The sequence below is a fragment of the Scyliorhinus canicula genome, chromosome 26 (genome assembly GCF_902713615.1).
Source record: "Scyliorhinus canicula chromosome 26, sScyCan1.1, whole genome shotgun sequence".
Classification (NCBI taxonomy): domain Eukaryota; kingdom Metazoa; phylum Chordata; class Chondrichthyes; order Carcharhiniformes; family Scyliorhinidae; genus Scyliorhinus; species Scyliorhinus canicula.
In genome coordinates this window covers 9,573,323-9,599,014 of record NC_052171.1, presented here as the reverse complement: position 1 = coordinate 9,599,014, position 25,692 = coordinate 9,573,323, and the positions used below count along the sequence as shown (strand labels likewise).

General features: G+C 53.1%; 1 protein-coding gene across 1 annotated transcript in view; it reads right to left on the bottom strand.

Moving 5' to 3' along the window:
- The window catches only part of npc1l1 (NPC1-like 1), a 42,980-nt gene that overhangs the window by 4,832 nt on the left and 12,456 nt on the right, over positions 1-25,692 (bottom strand). Inside the window, exons 5-15 of the mRNA XM_038785698.1 lie at positions 25,271-25,399; positions 24,567-24,749; positions 22,802-22,916; positions 20,998-21,125; positions 15,394-15,534; positions 14,000-14,089; positions 12,003-12,193; positions 7,085-7,212; positions 5,239-5,368; positions 3,593-3,648; positions 2,265-2,415 (exon numbers count right to left, since the gene is read on the bottom strand). Coding sequence (XP_038641626.1) covers positions 2,265-2,415; positions 3,593-3,648; positions 5,239-5,368; positions 7,085-7,212; positions 12,003-12,193; positions 14,000-14,089; positions 15,394-15,534; positions 20,998-21,125; positions 22,802-22,916; positions 24,567-24,749; positions 25,271-25,399 — 1,442 coding nt within the window. The remainder of the gene's footprint in view (positions 1-2,264; positions 2,416-3,592; positions 3,649-5,238; positions 5,369-7,084; positions 7,213-12,002; positions 12,194-13,999; positions 14,090-15,393; positions 15,535-20,997; positions 21,126-22,801; positions 22,917-24,566; positions 24,750-25,270; positions 25,400-25,692) is intronic.

Genomic DNA, 25,692 nt, shown 5'->3' with positions numbered 1-25,692 from the left:
GTCAGGAGTGTGAGGGAATACTCTCCACTTGCCTGGATGAGTGCAGCTCCCAACAACACTCAAGAAGCTCGACACCATCCAGGAGAAAGCAGCCCCGCTTGATCAGCACCCCATCCACAAACATTCACTCCCTCCCCCACCGACGCACATTAGCAGCCGTGTGTACCATCTACAAGATGCACTGCAGCAACTCACCAAGGCTCCTTAGGCAGCACCTTCCAAACCCACAACCTCTACCATTTTGTAATGAGCCAGGGTTTAGAGAACCCCAAAGTGAATCATGGAGTTCACCTGACCCACAACTTTTACTAGATTGTGGTATGGGGAGCACATGGCCCACTCTACAGGTGTGGGACAGCAGCAATGGAAAAGTATTTTTTAAAGCAAAACAATGTTTATTCTATGAACTCAAGTTAACCTCTTTAAAACATACAGTGAACATCTTAGCAACCATCAATTCAAATACAACCCCCAAAGAATACAACGCTAGGTAATCCTTTAAGCTTTCCTTTTAACATCCATGCGACTTAAAATACCTTTTACCAGAAGCACATCAGGTTAAAGTCACCACTGTTATTAGTTTTAAATCACCAGGATCGATTTATAGTCTTTAGATTACAGAGAGAAAGATTCATACACCTTCTGGCTGTGACTGCAGCTATCCAGCTCTGAAAACGAAACTAAAACACACCCTGCAGCAGACAGCCTAAAACGAAAGTAAAAAGCTGACAGACAGCCCAGCTCCACCCACTCTCTGACATCACTGCAGTCGTAAACACTCATTTCTCAAAGGTGAACTCACTGCAGATATTAATATACACACCCATTTCTAAACACCCATTTCTCAAAGGTACTCTCACTACAGATATTTATATACACACCCATTTATAAACTCTCATTTGTTAAAGGTACACTCACATGACAGTCTAGAAGGAGAAGAGCAGCAGATACCTAGGTACCCCACCACCTGCAAGTCTCCCGCTCGCAAGCCTACGTAATAAGATAGAATAGAATAGAACAGTACAGCACAGAACAGGCCCTTCGGCCCTCGATGTTGTGCGAGCAATGATCACCCTACTCAAGCCAACGTATCCACCCTATACCAGTAACCCCCCGCCCAATTAACCTTATTTTTAGGACACTAAGGGCAATTTAGCATGGCCAATCCACCTAACCCGCACATCTTTGGACTGTGGGAGGAAACCGGAGCACCCGGAGGAAACCCACGCACACACGGGGAGGAAGTGCAGACTCCGCACAGACAGTGACCCAGCCGGGAATCGAACCTGGGACCCTGGAGCTGTGAAGCATTTATGCTAACCACCATGCTACCGTGCTGCCCAAAGATAGGAGCCCATGGTGTTGAGGGTAGTAAATTAGCATGGATAGAGGATTGGCTAACTGATAGAAGATAGAGAGTTGCAATAGGCGAGTGGAGTGTCACAGTGATTAGTGCTGGGTCCACAATTATTGACTTGGACGAGGGAAGTGAATGCACCGTTGCCAAGTTTGCAAAGACAGCTGGGACGGCAAATGGTGAGGATAACACAAAGTGTCTACAGAGTGATATAGGCAGGATAGGTGAGTGGGCAAAACCTTGGCAGATGGACTGTAATGCAGATAAATGTGAAGTTAGTCACTTTGGGAGGATAAATAAAGAAGCTGACTATTGTTGAAACGGAGAGAGAAAGCGGAAAGTTGCAGCACGGGGGGGATTTAGGGGCCCTCGTGCATCAATCACAAAAAAGCGAGCGTCCCAGTTCAACCGGTAACTGGGAAGGCAAACGGCCTTTATTTCAAAGGGAATGGAGTATAAAAATAGGGAGGCCTTACTAAAATTATACAAGGCTGAGAGAGACAGAATTTTCATCAGTCAGGGAATCGAGGGGATAAGGCGGGAAATTGGAGTTGAGGATCATCATATCAGATCACCCACCATTTGATCGAATGGTGGAGCAGAAATGATGGGCCAAATGGCTCACCATCACCTTCTCAAGGGATAGGCAATAAGGTGTCTGCTCCCAGCTTCCGCTCTGACCTCCAGCTCATTTCTGCAGGTTTTAAAAACCTTTACTCCGAGTTCACACCCAGGCGTAGCTAATCGAGCACAGTGCGCATCGATGCCCAGGCGTGCTCAATCAAACACAGAGCAACCGAACACTACAGAGGCCTTACTGTTAGCGACACATGACTGGTAGATTTGGAGGGCGCTGCCAGGGTAAATCCTGTCAAAGAAACCCTTTTAATCTCCGGCGAAAACTTACGTGTAGGGGAAGACTTCAAAGTTTGGGTCCGTTCCGGGAATGCGCCTCATACTCTCCGTGATGTTAGCAGCGAGCTCACGGGCTACTTTCAGAGCGGCAGTGTATTCCTGCGAGTTTTTCAGAGGCGTGTGATAGGCCATGAACCTGGAGGCTGGGCAACAACACAGGTTAAACGAAGGTGATCCCGCCCCTGTTTAAGGTGAATAGTGACAGTGAAGGAACGGCCGATATATTTCCAAGTCAAGGTGGTGAATAACTTGGAGGGGAACCTCCAGGTGGTGGGGTTCCCAGGTATCTGCTGCCCTTGTCCTTCTAGATGGTAGAGGACCTTCCCTCCATCACAAGGTCAGAAGTGGGGATGTTCGCTGATGACGGCACAATGTTCAGCACCATTCGCGACTCCTCAGATAATGAAGCAGTCCATGTCCAAATGCAGCAAGGCCTGGACAATATCCAGGCTTGGGGCTGACAAGTGGCAAGTTACATTCGCACCACACAAGTGCCAGGCAATGAACATGAAAAATGAAAATGAAAATGGCTTATTGTCACGAGTCGGCTTCAATGAAGTTACTGTGAAAAGCCCCTAGTCGCCACATTCCCGGCGCATGTTCGGGGACTGGTACAGGAATTGAACCGTGCTGCTGGCCTGCCTTGGTCTGCTTTCAAAGCCAGTGATTTAGCCCAGTGTGCTAAACCAGTCCCGTGTGTGCTAAACCATCCCCTACAAGAGAGGATCGAACCATCGCCCCCTTGACATTCAATGGCGTTACCATCGCTGAACCCCCCACAATCAACATCCTGGGGGTTACCATTGACCATAAACTGAACTGGACCCAGCCATATAAATACTGTGGCTACCAGAGCAGGTCAGAGGCTGGGAATCCTGCGGAGAGTAACTCACCTCCTGACTCCCCCCCAAAGCCTGTCCACCATCTACAAGGCACAAGTCAGGAGTGTGAGGGAATACTCTCCACTTGCCTGGGTGAGTGCAGCTCCCAACAACACTCAAGAAGCTCCACACCATCCAGGACAAAGCAGCCCCGCTTGATCGGCACCCCACCCACAAACATTCACTCCCTCCACCACCGACGCACAGCGGCAGCCGTGTGTACCGTCTACAAGATGCACTGCAGCAACCCGTTTTTACTTTGTCCTTGGCGTCATTCAACACAAGGGTTGAAAGGTTATCGGGGGTGGGGAAGACACAGGTTTGAGGTTACTATCAGGACAAACCATGATCTTATCGAATGGCGGTGCAGGCTGAAGGCGCCAACTCATGTTCCTACTTTGGTGGTCACATTATAAATAAATATAGTTCCACTTCTTACCCAGAATCTCTCCATTCTTGCCCCTTTTCACCGCGTTCCCGTACGCTCCCAGGCCTCTGGAAAGTAAAGCACATCCTCACATAGGAAAATAGGATTGAAGAGAGGCCTACTTGCTTTTCTAAGACTGCTCAATCCACCATCACTGTTTTAAAGTTAAATTGAGTTTGTTCTCGAGCTGTTTGTACGCCTAACAGACAATATACGTTGTCAGCGTCAAGAATATTGCCATTATATTGAGGTGCGCCAGAGATCTGAAGGAAAGTTTCATTTTTATTGGATTTTCTGTTGTCCACAGTTTGAAATGTACTTTGTCATCCGGCACAGTGGTTAGCACTGCTGCCTCACAGCGCCAGGGACCCGGCTTCGATTCCTGCCTTGGGTCACTGTCTGTGCGGAGTCTGCACGTTCTCTCCTTGTCTGCGTGGGTTTCCTCCGGATGCTCCGGTTTCCTCCCACAGTCCAAAGATGTACAGGTTAGGTGGATTGGCCGTGCTAAATTGCCCCTTAGTGTCCAAAGTTGTGCAGGTTAGGTGGACTGACCATGATCAATTGTTCTTTCGGAGGGTCGGTGTGGACTCGATGGGCCGAATGGCCTCCTCCTGCTCTGTATATATTTTGGACACCCTCTCAGAAGAGGGTTAAAAATGTAGCAAACGGTCTGTTAGCTTTCGTTACAAAGGGACTTGAGCGTAGGAATGAAGGATGTTCACCGCAATTGTACAGGGCCTTGTTGAGGCCAGGCTCCGCCTACAGCTTACAGTTACGTAGGCCGGGATAGACTTTCCCCAGAGCGAGTGCATCAAAGCCCCCACTGGCTTGCTCCCTGGGTTGTGGAGAATGTCCGATGGGGAGAGATTGAGGAGACTGGGCCTCAAATCCCTGGAGTCTCATTGAACCTATGCCCGTTCACATTTGATTTCCTGGCCCTGTGGCACTCCTGCCCCTGCTCACAGGATGAGCGGGTGGCCATTTTGGACTGACATGAGGAGGGATTTCTTCACCCGGGAGGGCGGTGTATCATTGGAATGATTTACCCAGGAGGGCGATGGAGGCTCGTCGAGTTTATTCAAGACAGAGATCGATAGATTTTTTTTGGGCACGATAAGAATTAAGGGATGTGGGGAAACACGGAGTTGAGGTGAAAGGTCAGCCATGACATGGTTGAAGGGTCTGACTCTATTTGTGACCTTCTTATCATTCATTTTGCGAGAGAGTGGCACCTGCAACTTGAGCCATCTCTTATTTTATAGAACCACTACAGTGGCGAGGGAGGCCATTCGGCCCATCGAGTCTGTCCCGACCCTCTGAAAGAGCACCCTAACTAGGCCCAATCTCCCAGCCCTATCCCAGCAACCTCGTAATCCTATTATGGGGTAATTTAGCACGGCCAATCCACCTAACCTGCACATCTTTGGACTGTGGGAGGAAACCGGAGCACCCGGAGGAAACCCACGCAGACACGGGGAGAACGTGCAGACTCCGCACAGACCAAGGCTGGAATCGAACCCGGGACCCTGGAGCTGTGAAGCGGCCCCGTGCTGCCCACTGTGCCACCGTGCCGCCACCAGTATCTCAAAGTGTGCTCTTTCCAGCCTCCTGCACGACCTTGCCTACTTCCCTCCCTGCTGAATCCCGGAACCACTTACCCTTTGGAGCACTGAAGGATGGGAGCGTCGTCCAGGAAAATGGGAAGGTAGTGATTGAATTGTTCCTCTGTCGGCCTGATGATGCCAGTGTGATTGAGCGGCATGCATTTCTTCAGACAGAGAAACTGACCTGGGCATGAGGAGAAGGAAGAAGCGTAAATGGGTTACTTCGAGAAATACACGGCCATTTTGAAACTCAATTCAACAATTGTCGGATATTGCTGAAGGTAGAGACGTGTTGCTGAAGTTTTTCAACTTGCACTCATCAGGACTAACACAAGAATGCCAAACTTCAAAACTCTCACAACAATTTATACCACGGGAGAACAGGATGTCAACACTGATTGGCTGAGGTGTTTCCATGGAGAAAGCTATAGAGAACGATCGGCCCCCCCAAGTGCCCACGCAATTCGAGAAAAGCACAAGGCTTGAATATATTCCTTTTGTTTTGTGGAGAACGGGTGCTGATCGATGAATGTAAGTCACTTCTCGCAATGATGAGCGCGCCTCATGACTAGGTCGACTGGCTATCTTGAATTGGTTGTTAGTGTTGCTATTGGCACACTCAATTGTTCACTATTGTTCATCAAGTGCTCAATCATGAATCACATCGAACAGCGGCCATTTTGTTTTGGGTTTTGCAAGCCGCCATTTTGAAGAGCCTGTCTATAAATTACCCTTTGTTCGAAGAATAAGTGTTTGGAGGGGCTCATTGTTCCTTTAATAATCACAGATTTATGCAATGAACAAACAACAATACAGCACAGGAACAGGCCCTTCGGCCCCCCCAAGCCTGTACTGGTCATGATACCAACCTTGGCCAAACCCCTCAGCCCTTCCTTGTGCCGTATCCCTCTATACCCATCCTATCCATGTGTTTGTCAAGGTGCCTTTTGAACGCCGTTAATGTATCTGCTTCCACAACTTCCCCTGGCAACGCGTTCCAGGCACTCACCACCCTCTGTGTAACATATTAACATACAGAATTCCTTATGAATATCATTACACTACCTACCCTATCTCTGCCCCTCATAATTTTGTCCAGGTTCCCCCCCCCCCCTCAGTCCTCTCTGCTCCAAGGAAAACAACCCCAGCCTAACCAGCCTCTCTTCATAGCTCGTTGTGGTCCATGTTGTCTCTTTGGGAGGATTGCCCAGTTAGTCCCTCTCCGCTCCCCCCCCCCCCCCCCCCCCCCCCCCCCCCCGCCATTTCCCCCTGCAAATTATATTCCCTTCAAATAATGGTCCAAAATCCCTTCCGCAGGCCTCGCCTGAATCTGTCTCCACCGGGCTCTCAAGCAGCGCCTTCCAGATCCTTACCGCTCGCTGCACGAGGTTTTTCCTGTCGTTCTCGTGCCTTCCACTAATGGGAGACCGTTTTGCCTGATCGAATCTGTGCCCACAGTCGCTGGAATCTCTACAGTGCAGAAGGAGGCCTTTTGGCCTATCGAGTCTGCACTGATCCTCCTAGGCCCTAGGCCTAGGCCCAATAACCCCCGCCCCACCCTATCCCCGTAACCCAGTAACCCTACCTAGCCGTTGGACACTAAGGGACAATTTAGTGCGACCAATCCACCTAACCTGCACGTGTTTGGACTTGTGGGAGGAAAACGGAGCACCCGGAGGAAACCCACGCAGACACGGGGGAGAACGTGCAGACTCCGCACAGACCCAAGGATCGGAAACGAAACCAGGTCCCTGGGCGCTTTGAGGCAGCAGGGCTAACCACTCTGCCACCTCCCACCCCACCCGCCCCCCCCCCCCCCCCCCCCGCTCTTGAACTTGAACATGCAGCAACCTGTCCGAAATTTTTTGTTAAAGCTGTGACGAAGGGGAAAAGGCCTTACTTGCAGTCGACGGGCAGAACTCGCCACTATTGGGTCCAAAGGTATATAGTCGGCAGCAACGAGATATAGGATTGAGCCAGTCGATAAAATCATCCACCCACGAGGTAGCTGGAATGGCCAGGTAGGATCTGAGGGGGGGGGTAAATACGTTTCAGAAGGTGAGAGAACGTGGGTCGATCCATTTTAAACAAACATTTTCGACCGACTGTCAAAAAATCCTGGAAGAGCGAACACCGTGGGCCGTTCGATAGATAATGGGCTCCTTGAGAAATCTTCAGTGCCAAATCAATTTGGACCAAACACGTCATCGTACTTCACGACAATGGCTAAAATTAAAATCAGGTCTCAAATAATCGAAGGATTGCGCCCTTGCAAGTGCTTCAGTGGATAGGTGGTCAGAGTACGTTACAAATAACTGCCCTCCTTAATGTACGGTACAGAAATGAAATATTTGTGGCATCAATTAGCACAAGACGAGTGGTGAACGAAACTGTGGCTTTAATAAGCTAAACAGTGAGCCTCCTGGCCACTGATCCCGAACTGGGGCAGGGTCGGAGGTCAGCCACCTTTATACCGAGCCTGAGGGGAGGAGCCACAGGCGGACCAATCAAGCAGTGGTTTAACCACAATACATGTAGCGCAGTAACAGTTTACCACAATACATATAATACACGAACAGTGGTTTACCACAAGACGGAGGGGCAGAAGTAGGCCATTTGGCCCATACAGTCTGCCCTGCCATCCAATGATATCATGATCACACCGATGTGATTATCCTCAACTCCACATTCCCGCTTTATCCCCATAACCCTTCATTCTCCTTACTGATTAAAAATCTGTCTCTCTCAGCCTTGAACATAATGACCCGAGGGTCAGGGCCTGAGGGGGGGGGGGGGGGGGGGGGGCATGCCCATGAAAGGGGGGTTGCAAAGGGTGAGGGGTGAAGGACAGGCATTAAGGGACCTCATGAAGGTTGGGGGGGAGATTAAGGATGGGGGTGATGAGGGGGGGGGGCGAAAGGGGGGATGGGGAGGCCTGAAAAAGGTGGGGGATGGGGCCTCAGCGACCCCATAGCAGGGTGTCCTCACTTGGGGGGGTGCCCATGTGTGCGGAGGATAACATTGCCCTTGGGTGGAGGGTGTTGGGGGGGGGGAGGGACCTTCTAGCTCACTTCGACTTCGGGGCACCCTTTCAAAATGGCCGCCGGCAGGTTCAGCTCCCTCGTGATGGGGAAATTTCTAAGTGTGAGCTTGGCTGGGGAGAAATTCCCCAGGGCCCCCAAAAAAGGGCTACGTCTGGGTGAATACCTCCGTGGATCTCAGCCCGCCAAAATTGGCCAAAAACATCACTTCGAAATATTTTGGTTGAAAACCGGCCTGTGTCTTATTTACGAAGTGCTGTGCTTTACCTTTGGTTAAATCGCACGTTTACTCTCGTGCGGTTTTAGAATGTTGTGCCCCCCCCCCCCACCCCCCACCCCCCTTGTTCCCTAACACGCCAACAGGCAAAGCAGGGGCCTAAGTAGGCCATTCAGCCCCTCGAGTATGCTCCGCCATTCATTAAGATGATCTGTTTCTGTTTCGAGTTCCCCATTCCCAATCTGCCCCCGATAACCCCCCCCCCCCCCCCCCCCCCCCCCCCACGCTGTTCACTACCCTATTGTTTTTACACTCCAAAATTTGTCGACATATTCGCTCTCTCATCTCCCTCTCACTACTTGGATGTTGGGCGGCCATTTTTGCCCCCTACTGACGCCCCATTTCCAGAATAGCTATATTCGGTTCTCCCTGCCGCTGTTCAGCTTTGTTTACTAAACTCTTTGCATTTAAATATAACCTTTTGCCAAATCTCTGTCCTCTACACTCTTGAACCTTGGCGTCTATGGCCTTGCGGAGTCACTTGCTCTGTCTCACGCCCCCTGTTCTGGGTATTCCATCTCCGAATTTACCCCCATCCCCTTGCCACTCTAGTCTTTCCATCAGCCAGCACGATGAGCCGAATGGTCTCTTACTGGGGTTCAGATAGAGAGGCTGGGAATCCTGCGGAGAGTAACTCACCTCCTGACTCCCCCCAAAGCCTGTCCACCATCTACAAGGCACAAGTCAGGAGTGTGAGGGAATACCCTCCACTTGCCTGGATGAGTGCAGCTCCCAACAACACTCAAGAAGCTCCACACCATCCAGGACAAAGCAGCCCCGCGTGATCGGCACCCCATCCACAAACATTCCCTCCCTCCCCCACCGACGCATAGTGGCAGCCGTGTGTACCATCTACAAGATGCACTGCAGCAACTCACCAAGGCTCCTTAGGCAGCACCTTCCAAACCCACGGCCTCTACCATCTAGAAGGACAAGGGCAGCAGATACCTGGGAACCCCACCACCTGGAGGTTGCCCTCCGAGTCACTCACCGCCCCGACTTGGAAATATATTTTTTAAACGCATTTTATTCAAACAAAGTAGGTTACAGCAAATAAACGCCCCGGGAAACATTCTTCCCAACAATCAACTACAGATTTTCCTCCTTTTTCACCCCCCCTCCCCATCACCCACCCCCTGCGACGAACAGCTCCTCAAACACGGTCACAAACATCCCCCACCTTTTCTCAGACTCCCCCGTTGAGCCCCTTAACTCATACTTTATCTTCTCTAACCGCAGGAAGTCGTACAGGCCACCCAACCATGCTGCTACCCCCGGAGACGATGCCGACCGCCACTCCAGCAACATTCATCGCCGTGCAATCAGAGAGGCCAAGGCCAAGACATCGGCCTTCCTCCTCTCCATGAGCTCCGGCTTCTCTGAAACCCCAAATATCCCCACCAAAGGGTCCGGGTCCACCTCCTTCTCTAGTATCCTGGCTAAGACCGCGAACACTCCCGCCCAGAATCTTCCCAATTTTTCACAACCCCAAAACATGTGCGCGTGATTCGCTGGCCCCACCCACACCTCTCACACTCATCTGCTACCCCCTGAAAGAACCCACTCATTCTCGCCTGAGCCATATGCACCCTGTGCACCACCTTAATCTGTATCAGGCTCGTCCTTACACACGAGGAAATCCCGTTTACCCTTCGCAGGGCCTCACTCCCCAATGGATCTCCATTCCCAACTCCACTTCCCATTTCTCCTTGATCTTCACCACCCGCTCGCCTCCCTGCTCCCCCAGCCACTTGTACATATCCCTAATTCTTCCCTCCCCTTCCACATCCGGAAGCAGCAGTCGCTCCAGCAGGGTGTATCCCGGCAATCCAGGGAACCCCTTCCAGACCTTTTGCGCAAAGTCCCTAACCTGTAGATACCTGAACTCACTGCCCCTCGGCAGCTCTATCTCTTCCTGAGCTCCTCCAGACTGGCGAACCCTTCCTCCAAATACAAATCCCTCACCGTGACCAGCCCCACTTCCCTCCACCTCCTGTATACACTATCCATCCCCGCCCGGCTCAAACCCATGATTCTCAGCGGCGTTAGCACCGACATCCCTTCCACCCTAAAATGCCTCCTCAGCTGATTCCATATCTTCACCGTAGACTGCTCCACTGGGCTCTCTGAATACCTACTCAGAGCCATTGGCAATGCTGCCATCACCATAGCCCTCAAACTAGACCCCTTACAAGATTCCTCCTCCATCCTAACCCACTCTACCCCTTCTCTTTCCCACCACCGCCGCACTTTGTCCCGACTTGGAAATATATCGGCCGTTCCTTCGCTGTCGCTGGGGCAACATCCTGGAACTCCCTCCCTAACAGCACAGTGGGTGTACCTACACCTCACGGACTGCAGCGGCTCAAGAAAGCGGCTCAAGGGGCAATTGGGAAAATGAAACCTGGGCCCGGCCAGGGACACCCATAAATGAATAAATGTTTCAAAACAGGGACCCCCTCCCGTCACGACCCGTCGTCCATGTACCTCTGTGTTGTCAGTGGGTGGCGAACTCTGACCTCCGAGTCCCAATGTCAAGATTTCAGGCCCCATTCCGGGGACTGGGGCCTAAAGATCAGCATCGACATTCCCAGTGCAGTCCTGAGGGAGTGCAGCAGGGTTGACGATACCATGACTTAAACCCATTTACCTGCATGTGTTGTCATTCCCTTACTGAATAGGAATTTGCCAATCTCTGCCTCGAAGATTACATTTCCTCCTTGGAGTCCGCCGTCTGGAGTTCCGAAAATTTCCACTCCTGTCTAACTCTAGCCCTCATTTTACATGATGCTCCCTAACCCGCAACCTCCTCCCCCACTACCCGTGGATCTAATCTCTCCCCTTCAATCTCCTCGCCTCTGCAGCCTCGCAACATTCCAAAGGAGCAGGGGTTGGCCGAAGTTTTTGATCTTGGACTCATCAGAAACCAAATTTCAAGCAATCACGAGCACTTAAACAGCAAGAGACAAAAGGTCGCTGAGGGGCCGGGAGGCCGATTGGCTGAGGCGTTGCTATGGAGAAAGCAGCAGGCAAGTATAAGCCCCCATCCCCAAGTCCCAGGGTAATCCATGGACGTCGCCAGGGCTTAAACATATTTCTTTTGTTTGCCTGGAATGGATGTCATGCATGTTTACTTATGACTATCACTCGGGTAGGTGAAAATGAGCCATATTAAAAGCTAGGCACATGATTTTAAATTGGTTGCTAGTGCGGCTATGAGCGCATTCAGGATTGTTCAGTATGTAATGAGCCACAGAATGAGCACACCAGGTTTAACCATTTCAGCTCTGGTGAATCTACACTGTGCCCAGGGGCAAAATATCCCCCCCACCCCCTCCGAGTCATCATAGTTACCGCACATCTGGCCTCCTGTGAGCTCCAGATGTGCCTACGTAAAGATTACACCACGCACGCACGCAGTGTGGGCCAAACCGAAACAAGGCACCCGAGGTTATCAAGGGGGGAAGGGGAGCATTAACCTTAAATCCAACACCACTCACACTTGAGGGAATTCGGTGGCGTACTGGATCTTCTGCGTCATCGAGTTGTTGTCGCAGCCCACGCTGGAGCAGACGCCGTCCATCCCATCGACCGTGGTGAAGTTATAGCCAGCAGTGGTGACAAAATATACCGGAACGCCCACCTCAAAGTACATGTTGAGGGCAGCGAAGTACTTCAGCATGTACGAGTCCTAATGGGGCATAAAATGAGGGACAGATTTTAATCCGACTACTCGGCCACATCGAACAGGATCGGTGCAGCACCCAGAGCCAGGCACAATCGGAGCTTTATGCATGATTATCACAACCTTTCTGCTCCGATTCAGAATCACAGGCCCTTCGGCCCATCAAGTCTGCACCGAAGCATGAAAAACACCTGACCTGTCTAATCCCATTTGCCAGCACTTGGCCCGTAGCCTTGAATGTTATGACTGGCCAAGTGCTCACCCAGGTATTTTGTAAAGGATGTGAGGCAACTCGCCTCTACCACCCTCCCAGGCCGTGCATTCCAGACCCTCACCACCCTCTGAGCAGCGCCGGCCCTAGGGTTGCTGGCGCCCCGGGCAAGCTGAACTTCGGCGCCCTTGGGGGGGGCGGGGCTGAGAGGGGGGGGGGGGTCGAGAGGGGGGGGTGGGGCTGAGAGGGGGGGCGGGGCCGAGAGGGGGGCGGGGCCAAGAGGGGGGGGGGTGAGAGGGGGGGCGGGGCAGAGAGGGGGGGCGGGGCCAAGAGGGGTGCGGGGCCAAGAGGGGGGGGCGAGAGGGGGGGCGGGGCAGAGAGGGGGGGCGGGGCCGAGAGGGGGGCGAGAGGGGGGAGGGGGGGCGAGAGGGGGGGCGGGGCCGAGTGGGGGGGGGTGGGGCCGAGAGGGGGGCGAGAGGGGGGGGCGAGAGGGGGGGCGGGGCCGAGAGGGGGGGCAGGGCCGAGAGGGGGGGTGGACCCGGGGGGGACCCGAGGGGGGGGCGGACCGAGCGGGGGGGCGGATCCGGGGGGGGGCGGGGCGGGGGGGGCGGACCCGAGGTGGGGGGGGGAGCGGACCGAGGGGGCGGACCGGGGGCGGGGGGGGGGGGGCGGACAGAGGGGGGGGGCCGCCCTGGGGGAGTGCGGCCACCCTGGAGGTGCGGCCACCGCGCATGCGCTGGTTGGCACCGGCCCAACTGCGCATGCGCGGGACCCGAGTCTCTGGCGCCCCCTAGCACATGGCGCCCCGGGCGACTGCCCGAGTTGCCGGTGCCTTGAGCCGGCCCTGCCTCTGAGGAAAGATTTTCCTCAAATCCTTCATGAACCTCCTGGTCCTCACTTTGAACTTCCGTCCCCTTGTAACTGACCTTTCAACTCAGGGGAAAGTTCCTCCCTATCCACCCTATCCGTGTCCCTCATAATGTTGTCCACCTCAATCAGGTCCCCCCCCTCAGCCTTCTCTGCTCCAAGGAAAACAACCCCAGCCTAACCAGCCTCTCTTCATAGCTGAAACGCTCCAGCCCAGGGCAACATCCTGGTGAATCTCCTCTGCTCCCTCTCCAGGGCAATCACATCCTTCCTATCACGTGGCGACATTTATTAAATAATAAATATTACTTCAAGATCAATTCAGAGCTGTATCCTTTTTAACTACCTTAGTATCATGTTTGGAATTTTGAACAGGACCAAATTCCTATTTATGTTACCGGATTGTAGGCCCCATCTACATCCAGCACTTATGGCCAGTGTTTTATCCTAAATTGAACACAATCTCCAGCAACGTGAAAAATATCGAGGGAGGAATGACTCAATTATAAGGGTCATATCCAATTGGATGGAATCTAATTGGTTAAAAATCCTTCCGTAGGTGTCCAGGGCTCGTGCCTGAACCAGGCCTTAGGCCCTCCAAGTAGGCCCTGAGAGACAGGCAAAGCGATGGCTCCTCATCTGAGCAGCATCGATAAGCCGAGTGGCCCGCTTCGGTGACCTACTGTGTTGCCTCAGGAACTGACTCAGGGTGGAGACGATGGTTAAGTACTGACCGCTGGCAGTGCGAGCTCCTGATCGAGGCCCACACGGACGTGGAGCATCAAGAATATTCCAGCGCACAACATGAAGAGGAAGAGGACAATCTGGGGGAGAAACAGGAGAGAGAGGGAATTGTCAGTCAGGTCAAATACATTGAGGCGTCGGCATAGGAAGCTTAACTTTTCTCCCCGAGCGATAGGGGACATATGGAAATGAACAAGCTCAATAAGCGTTGACGGGTTTGGAAAGATATGCATCGATCACGCCTCAGATGCACGATGGCTATAGCATCTTGACTAAATACTTAAACCATGGGTTGCAAAGGGACCGATCTATCTCTTCTGTCCTCGGTTCGAAGATAAAAGAATTTTGTCCGAGCACTTGTGGGACTGTCTCCAAGGGCACTACTTCTCAGGACACGCAGGGCCGCACGAGCCTCACGGTTTACCGAGTCAAATTCTTCGGACAGTTGGTCGGAGGTGATGACGGGTTCCTGGCGCAGCTCCCGCCATTTCTCCTGGATTTGTTTGACAGCAGAGGTCAAGGGGTTTCCACCCAAGCCTCGCTGTGCCTCAGGTGGGATTTCCTCAGCCTTAGGAAAGTAGGCCACAGAACACCGTCCTGGGGTGAAGGAGATACGGGCACCATCACTACAGGGACTGGCACCTCCCTCCTCTCCCTCCAGCACCTCCCCCCGCCCCCCACTCCCTCAGCCTGGGAAATACCTCCAATTCCCTCTTGGGATTGGACGAGGACGGGCAGAGTACTTCACGATATTAATGCAGACTATTCAGTCCAGTTTCCTTCGCCTATCTCCTATTCCTCCTCACGTATTGCTCTTGACACACCTCCTTGACCCCCCCCCCCCCCCCCCCCCCCCCCCCCCCGATCGACTCAACCACTCACAGGCTTTTTAATCAGGCCTTCTCTGTTCTGGAGAGCCTGTTCAAACTTTGCTGATACCTCACCGTTTCGGCCTTGTCAACCTTCTTTTGTCAACACCTTCCCCAGTGTCTCTCTGCCCTTGTTCGAGGGGACGGTTTCGCTCAGCTGGCTGGCCAGTGATGCGGAGCTAGGCCGACAGCGCGGGTTCAATTCCCGTACAGGCTGAGGTTATCCAGGAAGGCCCAATCTTCTCAACCTTGCCCCTCGCCTGAGGTGCGATGACCTTCGGGTTAAATCACCACCAGTCAGCTCTCCCCCCCCCCCCCCTCAAAGAGGAAGGCAGCCCATGGTCATCTGGGGCTATGGCGACTGTAAATTTATCCCTGTTATAATATGGAGACCAGAACTGTTCACGATATTCCCAGTGTGGCCTAACGAAGATCCAACGCGGGCTTGGCAATACTTTTGCTTATCAATTGCGCTGCCTATGCTTGGCATCAGAAAGGATGAATTTCCTTCTTACCACAACGATGCTGGTAACAGGATGCAACAGGAATGGGGCATAATATTCCCTCATGAAAGGTAACAAAAGCCCCTCGTTCTTCTTCTTCTTTGTCCTCTTTTGCTTCGAATGCGCACAGCAACAAATATCGAATCTGTCCTTCTGCGGGAGAGATCAGATTGAGGTTAAACAAGTCATTCATCTCGTTTTTATTCATTTATTTTTCCCATTAAGGGGCAATTTAGCCTGGCCAATCCACCCACCCTCCCCATCATGTGGGGGTCAGGCCCACGCAGTCACTGGGGAGAAAGCGCAAACTGCACACGGACAGTGAAACGGGGCCGGGATTGAACCCGAGTCCCAGGTTCGATTCCCGGCCTTGGGTCACTGTCTGTGCAGAGTCTGCACCTTCCCCTCGTGTCTGCGTGGGTTTCCTCCAGGTGCTCCGGTTTCCTCCCACAGTCCAAAATTGTGCAGGTTAGGGGCATTGGCCGTGCTAAATTGCCCTTAAGTGTCCAAAAAAAAGGTCAGATGGGGTTACCGGGGATAGGGAGGAGGCATGGGCTTAAGCGGGGTGCTCTTTTCAAGGGCCGGTGCAGACTCAACGGGCCGAATGGCCTCCTTCTGCACTGTAGATTCTATGACCACCACCATCTAGAAGGACGAGGAGAGCAGATACCTGGGAACCCCACCACCTGGAGGTTCCCCTCCAAGTCACTCACCGCCCCGACTTGGAAATATATCGGCCGTTCCTTCACTGTCGCTGGGTCAAAATCCTGGAGATCCCTCGCTAACAGCACTGTGGGTGTACCTACACCGTATGGACTGCAGCGGCCCAAGAAGGCGGCTCCCCCACCACCTTCTCAAGGGGCAACTAGGGATGGGCAGTAAATGCTGGACTAGCCAGCGACGCTCACATCGCACAAAAGAATATTTAATAAATTAAAATATTAACATCATTAAACGTTAATGTAATAAAAGTCCCGGGTTTAAAAGTTGAAATTGGAGCATTAGGATGTGCCTTTAGGTAGGGACAGGGTGTGAGCAGGTTATGCTGGTGAACGGACGTGAGGTGGTGGGCGAGAAGGCCAAGAGGAGTGGCTGGGGGAGGGGGGGAAGAGGGGAAGTGGGGGGGGGAAGAAGGGGAAAAGCGGGGGCGGGGCGTTTCTGCGACGCGGCAGTAGGGGGTGAGAGATGACATGGTCAAGGGCGAAGACAGGGCCATCTGGGATGGGCTAGGTTCAGAGTGGAATTAAAGGGGCAGGAGTTAAGTAGGGTAGATGACGGACGGCAGAGGGGATTGGAGGCGTAAGGTTCGTAACGTGGAACGTCTGGGGACTAAATGGGCCGGTTAAAAGGTGTGGTAGTCTGGTTAGAGGTATTACGGTACCTAGTAATGCTGGAACACCATTGGTGGATAGTGCATGTTGTCTATTGGTCGAGACTGTATGGTAGCTCCGCCCTTCAAGGCGGGGTATAAGAGCCTGTGCAGCCCCAGCAGCTTCCTTTCTGTACCTGAGCTGCTGGGGGAAACATCTCGCTTATTAAAGCCGTCAGTTGGACTACAACCTCGCTTCAGTAGTCATTGATTGCGCATCGAAAGGTCACGGGTGTTCGCGCACCTCAGGAATTTGAAAGTGGGGGTTGTCCTTTTGCAGGAGACGCACCTCCGTGTGAAGGACCAGGTTAGGTTAAGGAAGGGGTGGGTCGGGCAGCTTTTTCACTCGGGGTTTGATTTGAGGGGTGTGGCGATTTTAATGAGCAGAAAAATGGGATTCGTGAGTGCGAAGGAGGTGAGGGATCTGGGTGGGAGATATGTGATTGTGAGTGGGGTATTGGAAGGGGCACCGGTAGTGTTGGTAAATGTGTAGGCCCCAAATTGGGATGATGTGGGTTTTATGAGGGGGTTGCTGACAGCAATCCGGGATTTGGCCATGCACCAGTTGATCATGGGAGGAGATTTTAACTGTGTCCTGGAGCCGAGGGTGGATAGATCGAGCCCCAAGTCGATGGGTTGGGTACGAATGGCAAGGGAGCTGGGGAGGGGGGGGTTTATGGAGAGGATGGGTATGGTGGATCCATGGCACTTTCAGAACGCAGGGGGGAGTATTCCTTCTTTTCACACGTCAAGAAGGTGTATTCGAGGATTGATTACTCTGTAGTGAGTCGGGAGATTTTGGTTGGGGTGGAGGGAGCAGAGTATGTGGGGATAGTTATCTCGGACCATGCACCCCACTGGCTGGATATTCGGTTCAGTACGGGGCGAGAGCAGAGGCCGGGGTGGAGGTTTGACTCGGGGTTGTTGGCGGATGGAGGTTTTTGTGATAAGGTGCTTAGGGATTATGTGGAGTTGAATCAGAATGGGGAGGTGTCGGCGGGCATTGTTTGGGAAGCACTGAAGGCAGTGATCCGGGGAGAAATTATCTCATTTACGGTTCATGCCAATAGGGAAAGGAGGGCGGAACATGACCGTCTAGTGAGCGAGATAGTGGAGGTGGACAGGGAATATTCGAGGGTGCCCACCGTGGAGGGATTGGCGAGGAGGAAAAAGTTGCAGGGGCAATTTGACAGGCTGACAACGGGGTAGGGCAACTGCGTAGGGCAAGAGGGGTGCAATACGGGTATGGGGAGAAGGCGAGCTGCATGCTGGGGCACCAGCTGCGGAGGCAGGCTGCGTCCAGGGCAATATTGAAGATCCGGACTGGGGCTGGGGGATGTGGTGTCAGAGCCAGGGAAGATAAATGAGGCATTTAGAGAGTGGGACTTTATGAGGCAGACCCAGGAGGAGAGGAGCGGAACATGGGGTAGTTTCTGGACGGGCTGGAATTTCCCCAGGTGGAGGAAGCACAGAGGCAGGCGTTAGAGGAGCCCCTGGGGCTGAGGGAGGTGCTGGATAGTATCAGGGGTATGAAGTCGGGGAAGGCCCCTGAGCCGGATGGGTACCCGGCAGAATTTTATAAGGAATTTACAGCGGACCTGGCACCACATCTATTGGGGGCGTTTAATGAAGCACTGGAGAAGGGGGAGTTGCCAGAGACGATGAAGGAGGCAGTAATCACACTAATCCCAAAAAAAGGGAAGGATCCGGTGGAATGTGGGTCGTATAGGCCCATATCACTGTTGAATACTGATGTGAAAGTATTGGCTAAGTTGTTGGCGGGGAGGATGGAGGATTGTGACCCGGGGGTGGTTACAGAAGATCAAACAGGCTTCGTGAAGGGCAGGTAGCTCGCGGGTAATATAAGACGGCTGTTGAATGTGGTGATGAATCTGTCGAGAGCTATGGTACCAGAGGTGGTGGTGTCCATGGACGCGGAGAAAGCATTTGATCGGGTGGAGTGGCGGTTCTTGTTGGAAGGTTTGTGTTTGGGCCGAGATTTGTGGCATGGGTGCGGTTGATGTATGTGGCGCCAAGAGCGAGTGTGAGGGCGAATGATATGAGCTCACAAAGCTTTGACTTACACAGGGGTACGAGGCAGGGGTGCCCGCTGTCGCCGCTGCTGTTTGCGTTGGCCATAGAGACATTGCCGATAGCTCTCAGGGGGTCGGCAGAGTGGCAGGGGTTAATGAGGGAGCATCGACGTCGCTCTCTGCCGATGACCTCTTGCTGTATGTTTCAGATCCGTTGGAGAGTATGGAAAGGATTATGGGCCTGTTGGGGAGGTTTGGAGGGTTCTTGGGATACAAGCTGAATGTTGGGAAAAGTGAGGTATTCCTGGTGAATGAGCTGGCACAGCAGGCTAATTTAGGGGGGATGCCATTTACGGTAGCGAGGGATAGGTTTAGGTATTTGGGGATTCAGGTAGCGAGGGAATGGACGGGGCTCCATAAGTGGAACTTAACGAAGCTGGTGGAGGAGGCCCAGGAGGATCTTAAGAGGTGGGATACACGGCACTTAATGTTGGCGGGTAGTGTCCAAGTGGTGATAATGAATATTCTGCCGAGGTTCTGGTTTCTCTTTCAGGCTCTCCCGATCTTTATACCAAAGGAAAGTGGACACAATCATCTCTGACTTTGTATGGACGGGGAAGGTGCCGAGGGTGGGGAGGACCCTACTGCAGAGGCAGAGGCAGCAGGGGAGGGGGGGGGGGTTGGCGTTGCCAAACTTGCTTCATTATTATTGGGCGGCGAATGTGGACACGGTGCGGCGGTGGTGGGAAGGAGAAGGGGTAGAGTGGGTTAGGATGGAGGAGGAATTTTGTAAGGGGTCTAGTTTGAGGGCTATGGTGACGGCAGCATTGCCAATGGCTCCAAGTAGGTATTCAGGGAGCCCAGTGGAGCAGTCCACGGTGAAGGTATGGAATCAACTGAGGAGGCATTTTAGGGTGGAAGGGATGTCGGTGCTAACGCCGCTGAGAATCATGGGTTTTAGCCGGGTGGGGATGGATAGTGTATACAGGAGGTGGAGGGAAGTGGGGCTGGTCACGGTGAGGGATTTGTATTTGGAGGAAGGGTTCGCCAGTCTGGAGGAGCTAAGGGAGAGGGTAGAGCTGCCGAGAGGCAGTGAGTTCAGGTATCTACAGGTTAGGGACTTTGCACGAAAGGTCTGGAAGGGGTTCCCTAGATTGCCGGGATACACCCTGCTGGAGCGACTGCTGCTTCCGGATGTGGAAGGGGAGGGAAGAATTAGGGATATGTACAAGTGGCTGGGGGAGCAGGGAGGCGAGCGGGTGGAGAAGATCAAGGAGAAATGGGAAGCGGAGTTGGGAATGGAGATCAATTGGGGAGTATGGAGTGAGGCACTGCGAAGGGTAAACGGGACCTCCTCCTGTGCAAGGATGAGCCTGATACAGTTTAAGGTGGTGCACAGGGTGCATATGGCTCGGGCGAGAATGAGTGGGTTCTTTCAGGGGGTAGCAGATGAGTGTGAGAGGTGTGGGCGGGGGGCAGCGAATCACGCGCACATGTTTTAAGGTTGTGAAAAATTGGGAAGATTCTGGGCGGGAGTGTTCGCGGTCTTAGCCAGGATAGTGGAGGAGGGAGTGGACCCGGACCCTTTGGTGGGGATATTTGGGGTTTCAGAGAAGCCGGAGCCCATGGAGAGGAGGAAGGCCGATGTCGTGGCCTTGGCCTCTCTGACTGCACGGCGATGAATGTTGCTGGAGTGGCGGGTCGGCATCGCCACCGGGGGTGGCAGCGTGGTTGGGTGGCCTGTACGACTCCCTGCGGTTAGAGAAGATAAAGTACGAGTTAAGGGGGCTCAACGGGGGGAGTCTGAGAAAAGGTGGGGGATGTTTGTGACCGTGTTTGAGGAGCTGTTCGTCGCGGGGGGTGGGTGATGGGGAGGGGGGGTGAAAAATCTGTACAAACTGTATAGTTGATTGTTGGGAAGAATGTTTCCCGAGGCGTTTATTTGCTGTAATCTACTTTGATACAAGTTTGAATAAAATGCGTTTTAAAAAAAAAGAAATTGGACATATTTTAATGAGGGTCACTCATAAACATTTGTTGCTGAGGTGATTGGAATGCTAAATATATTTAGCTTGATGTGAATCAACACTGTGTTGTGTTGGTGCAATTGGTCACAGTCCTCGACAAGGGATGAATCAGAAATCGCTGCAATCTGTAAGCTTCTGGTGTGTTTACAGTCAAATTCAGGTCAAATTGAAGGGTCTAATCATGTACCTCCTGTCTCCGTGCATCTAAAGACATCAGGGCCACAAACGCGGACATCTGGAGGAGGAAATCGAAGAACACCGCCAGGGCTGCGTAGAGCGCGAAGGTGCGGACGGCTGGCATCTTGGTCAGGGCACCTGTCGGAGGGATAACGAGGTGGAGCATGTTAGCATCTCAGAAAGAACCCGCTGCAAATGGGAGCGGGCTGTATTCATCCACTCCTCCCCCCCCCCCTTCCCCCGCTTCCCCCAGGGTGCCCCAGCTTTCTCATCCTCCGTCCCCACCCTGACCTCTCTGTCCTCGCTCTGCCGGTGAAGCTCGAGCACCGGACCCTGCCATCAGCTGCTTTCCAACCTTTGCGCACTCAACATTGAGTTCGGCCATCTTAGATGGCCACCTCACTCTCTCTTTCTCTCCCCTGTTTCTTCAGACAACAGCTGTTGATGGCGGATGCGCCATCGACGCTTCCTCTCGATCTATCTTTCCTTTCTTAGCCGTTTGCTATCGTCCCATTTCCCAGTACCCTTCTTCAGGCTTCATCATTTACGTTCCCTTTGTCTTTTTTGTCCAAGATATCTTTGTCAATCTCCACCTATCGCTGGCCCTCTATCCAACCCCACCACTCCACAGTGGTTAGCACTATTGCTTCACAGCTCCAGGGTCCCGGGTTCGATTCCCGGCTTGGGCCGCTGTCTGTGCGGAGTCTGCACGTTCTCCCCCGTGTCTGCCGTGGGTTTCCTCCGGGCGCTCCGGTTTCCTCCCACAAGTCCCGAAAGAAATGTTTGTGAGGTGAATTGGACATTTTTAAAAAATAAATTTAGAGTACCCAATTCATCTTTTCCAATTAAGGGGCAATTTCGCGTGGCCAATCCACCTACCCCGCACATCTTTGTGTTGTGGGGGCGAGACCCACGCAGACACGGGGAGAATGTGCAAACTCCACACGGGCAGTGACCCAGAGCCGGGATCGAACCTGGGATCTTGGCACCATGAGGCCCCGTGAGTGTCTTTGGACTGAACATTAAAAGGGCCAACATTATGGACAGAATGTTACATTACCCCGCACCTCCTCTCCGACGGGTTTGTAAGTGGTTGAGGAGGGTGGGTGGAGGGGGTGACCGTAAGGTTTCAAGGAGGGGCCTTCCCATCAGGCTCCTCCGCCCTCATGTCTCTACAATGGTACGCTCGGAGGAGCAAGGCCTAGGCCGGCCTACCCAGCCTAGGCCTCAACTGAGGCCCTTGTGCCCAATTATCGTTTTTCAGGCTGGCGTGAGGAATTCAGAAACAGAAGGGCGGGCTCAAAAATGAACCATGTTTAGGCCTCAGGCAGGGAGAATGAGGGGACGGAGGGGGGGAATGGGGGGGGTTGTCATCAGCCCCCTTTTCACATCAGACACCCCCTCAGAAAGTCTGACCCCTGTGGGGGCGACCTTCCCCTTCCCTGGACCTCACCAACCCACCCTGAAACCTCCCCCTCCTCCCCCGCCACCTGGTCCTGGAGTCCCAGGACTGCGTGCAGTACCAGTCCTGTCCACTGCGGCTTCTGGCGCTGCGGCAGACAAGAGCGCGGGAAATCCCGCCATCTTCAAAGTCCCGGCCTATGGCTCAGAATGCAACAGGTCAAGACTGGCAGCACTGAGGTGGAGGCCATGGGCAAGTTCAAAGGTGAGGTTATCTGATGTAACATGAGCTCGCCACTTGCAAACGACTAAGAATATGGCCGACCGCGGTCTCAATGTTCCTCAGAACCAGCTCCCGAAAACTCTTGGCCCAGCGCGACTGGTGGAAGAGGGAAAATAAATCGAGGCCTTACCCAGGAAGAAACAGATGGTCTCCGAGACGCTGCAGAGGAGCATGCTGGGACCGACGTCCCCCAGCACCCGCCCAATCTGCTCCTCCCTCCGCTCCCCAGCTTGCCGCTCGTCTCTCTGTCGAATGGAAAGACACCGTGAGTGTTCCAGAAGGTTCCGCCCGGGGCAGCGACGCGAGGCGGGGCGAGATGTCGGCTAGCTGCCAGGGGCTCTGCATCCCTTTGTTGCGTGCCACAGGCAGAAGCTCATCACCTGATAGGTACAAAGCCCTCTGGCAAGACTAACCCTCGGCCTATTCCGTAGGCTTCTCCGTTTCCTCCCTTTTCCTGAATCTGACAGTATTTCGGAACCCGGCAACGAGTAGAAATCTGGACCCGCGCCACGTTGAAGGGAATATTTGAGCTCATCAACAACGGCGGAGTTTTCAATTCCCTTCACTTCCCCTTTACTCCTGACACGACCTAATCAATCCTCCCTGATTGATTCTGCCTCAAGGCTCCGCATTCCTAATTTTGTGTCGATGGGCCCTTCCGACTCATTTTAAAAGTTTCCTTCCATTCCCGTTTACGGGGGAGGGCTGCATCTCCCTCAGAGCACTTTAAGGGCAAGGGCTTATGCTGTTGCATTGTGGGAAAGGCAGAGGCCAATGTGTACACAGCAAGCTCCCGCAAAAGGGGTGCGGTGGGCGGAGAGGGCGTGACGGCCTGGGCGTGGCCCGCAAGCCTCCAGCGCGAGACTTGTACTAAACAGCCCTTGGGGCCCAGATTCCAGAACGCGGCCCAGCATGGCCTCGGCCGCCACTTCAGCTCCCCAAAGCGGTTTTGGCCTTAAGTTTGGGTTTGGCGGGGGGCAGAAGGTTAGCTATTTTCCCAACACAGTTAGGTCGTAGAGAGCCCAGATGATAGCATAGAATTGCAAGGAGATATTGACAGACAAAATGAATGGGTAAAATTGTGGCAGGTGGAATTCAATGTAAGCAAGTGTAAGGTAGCCATTTTGGAATAAAAAAGAATCCAGCAGAGTACTTTCTAAATGGAAAGAGGTGAGGTACAGTGGATGCCCAAGGAGACTTGAGGGTTCAGGTGCATAGATCCTTAAAACACCAGGAACAAGGGCAGAAATCAATCAAAAAGGTAATGGAATGCTAGCCTTTATATCTGGAGGATTAGAATATACAGACAGAGGGGTTATGCTGCAGTTTTACCAGCCCCTGGTTAGACCCCACTTGGAGCCACTGTGAGCAGTTCTGGGCACCTCACCACAGGAAGGAAATTTTGGCCGTGGAGGGAGTGCAACGTAGGTTTACAAAAATAATTGAGTTGCGAGGAGAGATTACACAAATTAAACGTTAAGAGGTGATCTGATTGAAGTGTTGGAGATATTAACAGGGAAAGACAGGATAGATAAAGATAAACTATTTCTACTGGTTGGAGATTCGAAAACTAGGGGGGGATAGTCTAAAAATTAGAGCTGGACCGTTCAGGAGAGATGTTGGGAAGAACGTCTTCACTCAAAGGGCGGTAGAGGTTTGGAACTCTCTCCCACAAAGAGCAGTCGAAGCAATTATCAGTTGTTCATTTTCAATCTGAGATAGATTTTTGTTAAGCAAAGATATTAAGGGCTATGGGCTTAAGGCAGGTATATGGAGTTAGGCCGCAGGTCAGCCATTGAATGGCCCACTCCTGTTCCGATGTTGCCAACACTTTGGGGGGGGGGGCTTACGACGGACTGGCCGCAGGGGGTAACCCATATCCTCCTTTGACTGACCTGGTACTGGAGCACGAGAATGAATATGTTGTCCGCTCCCACTGCGAGTACGAGGAAAGGGACTACCTCCAGGATGATCAAGGAAGAGGGCACTCCGATGTACGCGTAGAAGCCCATGGAGGAAAGGACGGCTCCGAGGACCACCAGGACACCGCCCAGCCCCAGGGTAATCTTCGAATCGATCTGCAGTTGGAGAACAACGAGAAACACGCGTGAGATTTAGCGTCCGGCGCCTTTTCTCCGTTCGATGAATCCCCTCTCGGTCTTGCGCAAAGGGGCAAGGGGCTCATAGCGACTGCGTCCCGCTCACCCCAACCTTTGCCGGTGCAGGGACAGGGCGGGCAAAACACGACGGGGCCTACTCATGAAAAAAAATAGCAGCGAACCGCCACAGTGCATTGTGGGAAACCATGGGGATGGGCAACTCGCGTATTCCCAGGGCGAGAAATGGTCGAGATCTATGGCCGATATTATTTTTGTCGTTCGACTCATTCAGAGGGTGTCGGCCTCAATGACAAGGGCCAGCGTTGGGCGACCCCCCCCCTCTCGGGGAGGCAGCCTCCTCACGATCGTTCCTGCGCACCTACACCTCGAACTCTCTTGTCTCGCTTCCCGCATCCAGCCACGCGCGAGGCGGAATTCCATCTGCTGCCACAGCGAGATTGGGGCCCTGGAGGGAATCGCACGGAGAGGAGGATGCTCACCATGACAGTTCTCCAGCTTGTATACTCCCCAAGCGCCAAGGCAATGTACACGAATATAACCAAGTAACTGATGGCAAAAATCGGGATGTCTTCCGCCGTGGTCCTGTTAATCTCATCTTCGAGCGATCTCTGCGGACACAAGTGACAGTAAATTGTTTTTCTTTAACCCCCACATTTCCCTGCCAGCCAATTTCGGTGGGGGCTGCCATCTTGGACGCGGCGGCCACCATTTTGCCGATGAGGGCTCGGATACCAGCGCATAATCAAAGCGGAGTTAAGGGAAGGCCGCATTGCCGCAAGTCCGCTCCCACAGGTGAGGCAGGGTGAGGGTGGGCCTTGCGTCGTGAGTCATGACCAGAGGCATTATGGGCGGAATGGCCATCCAATTCTGTGGTAAGGGGGGACCAGAAATGTGCCTGCAC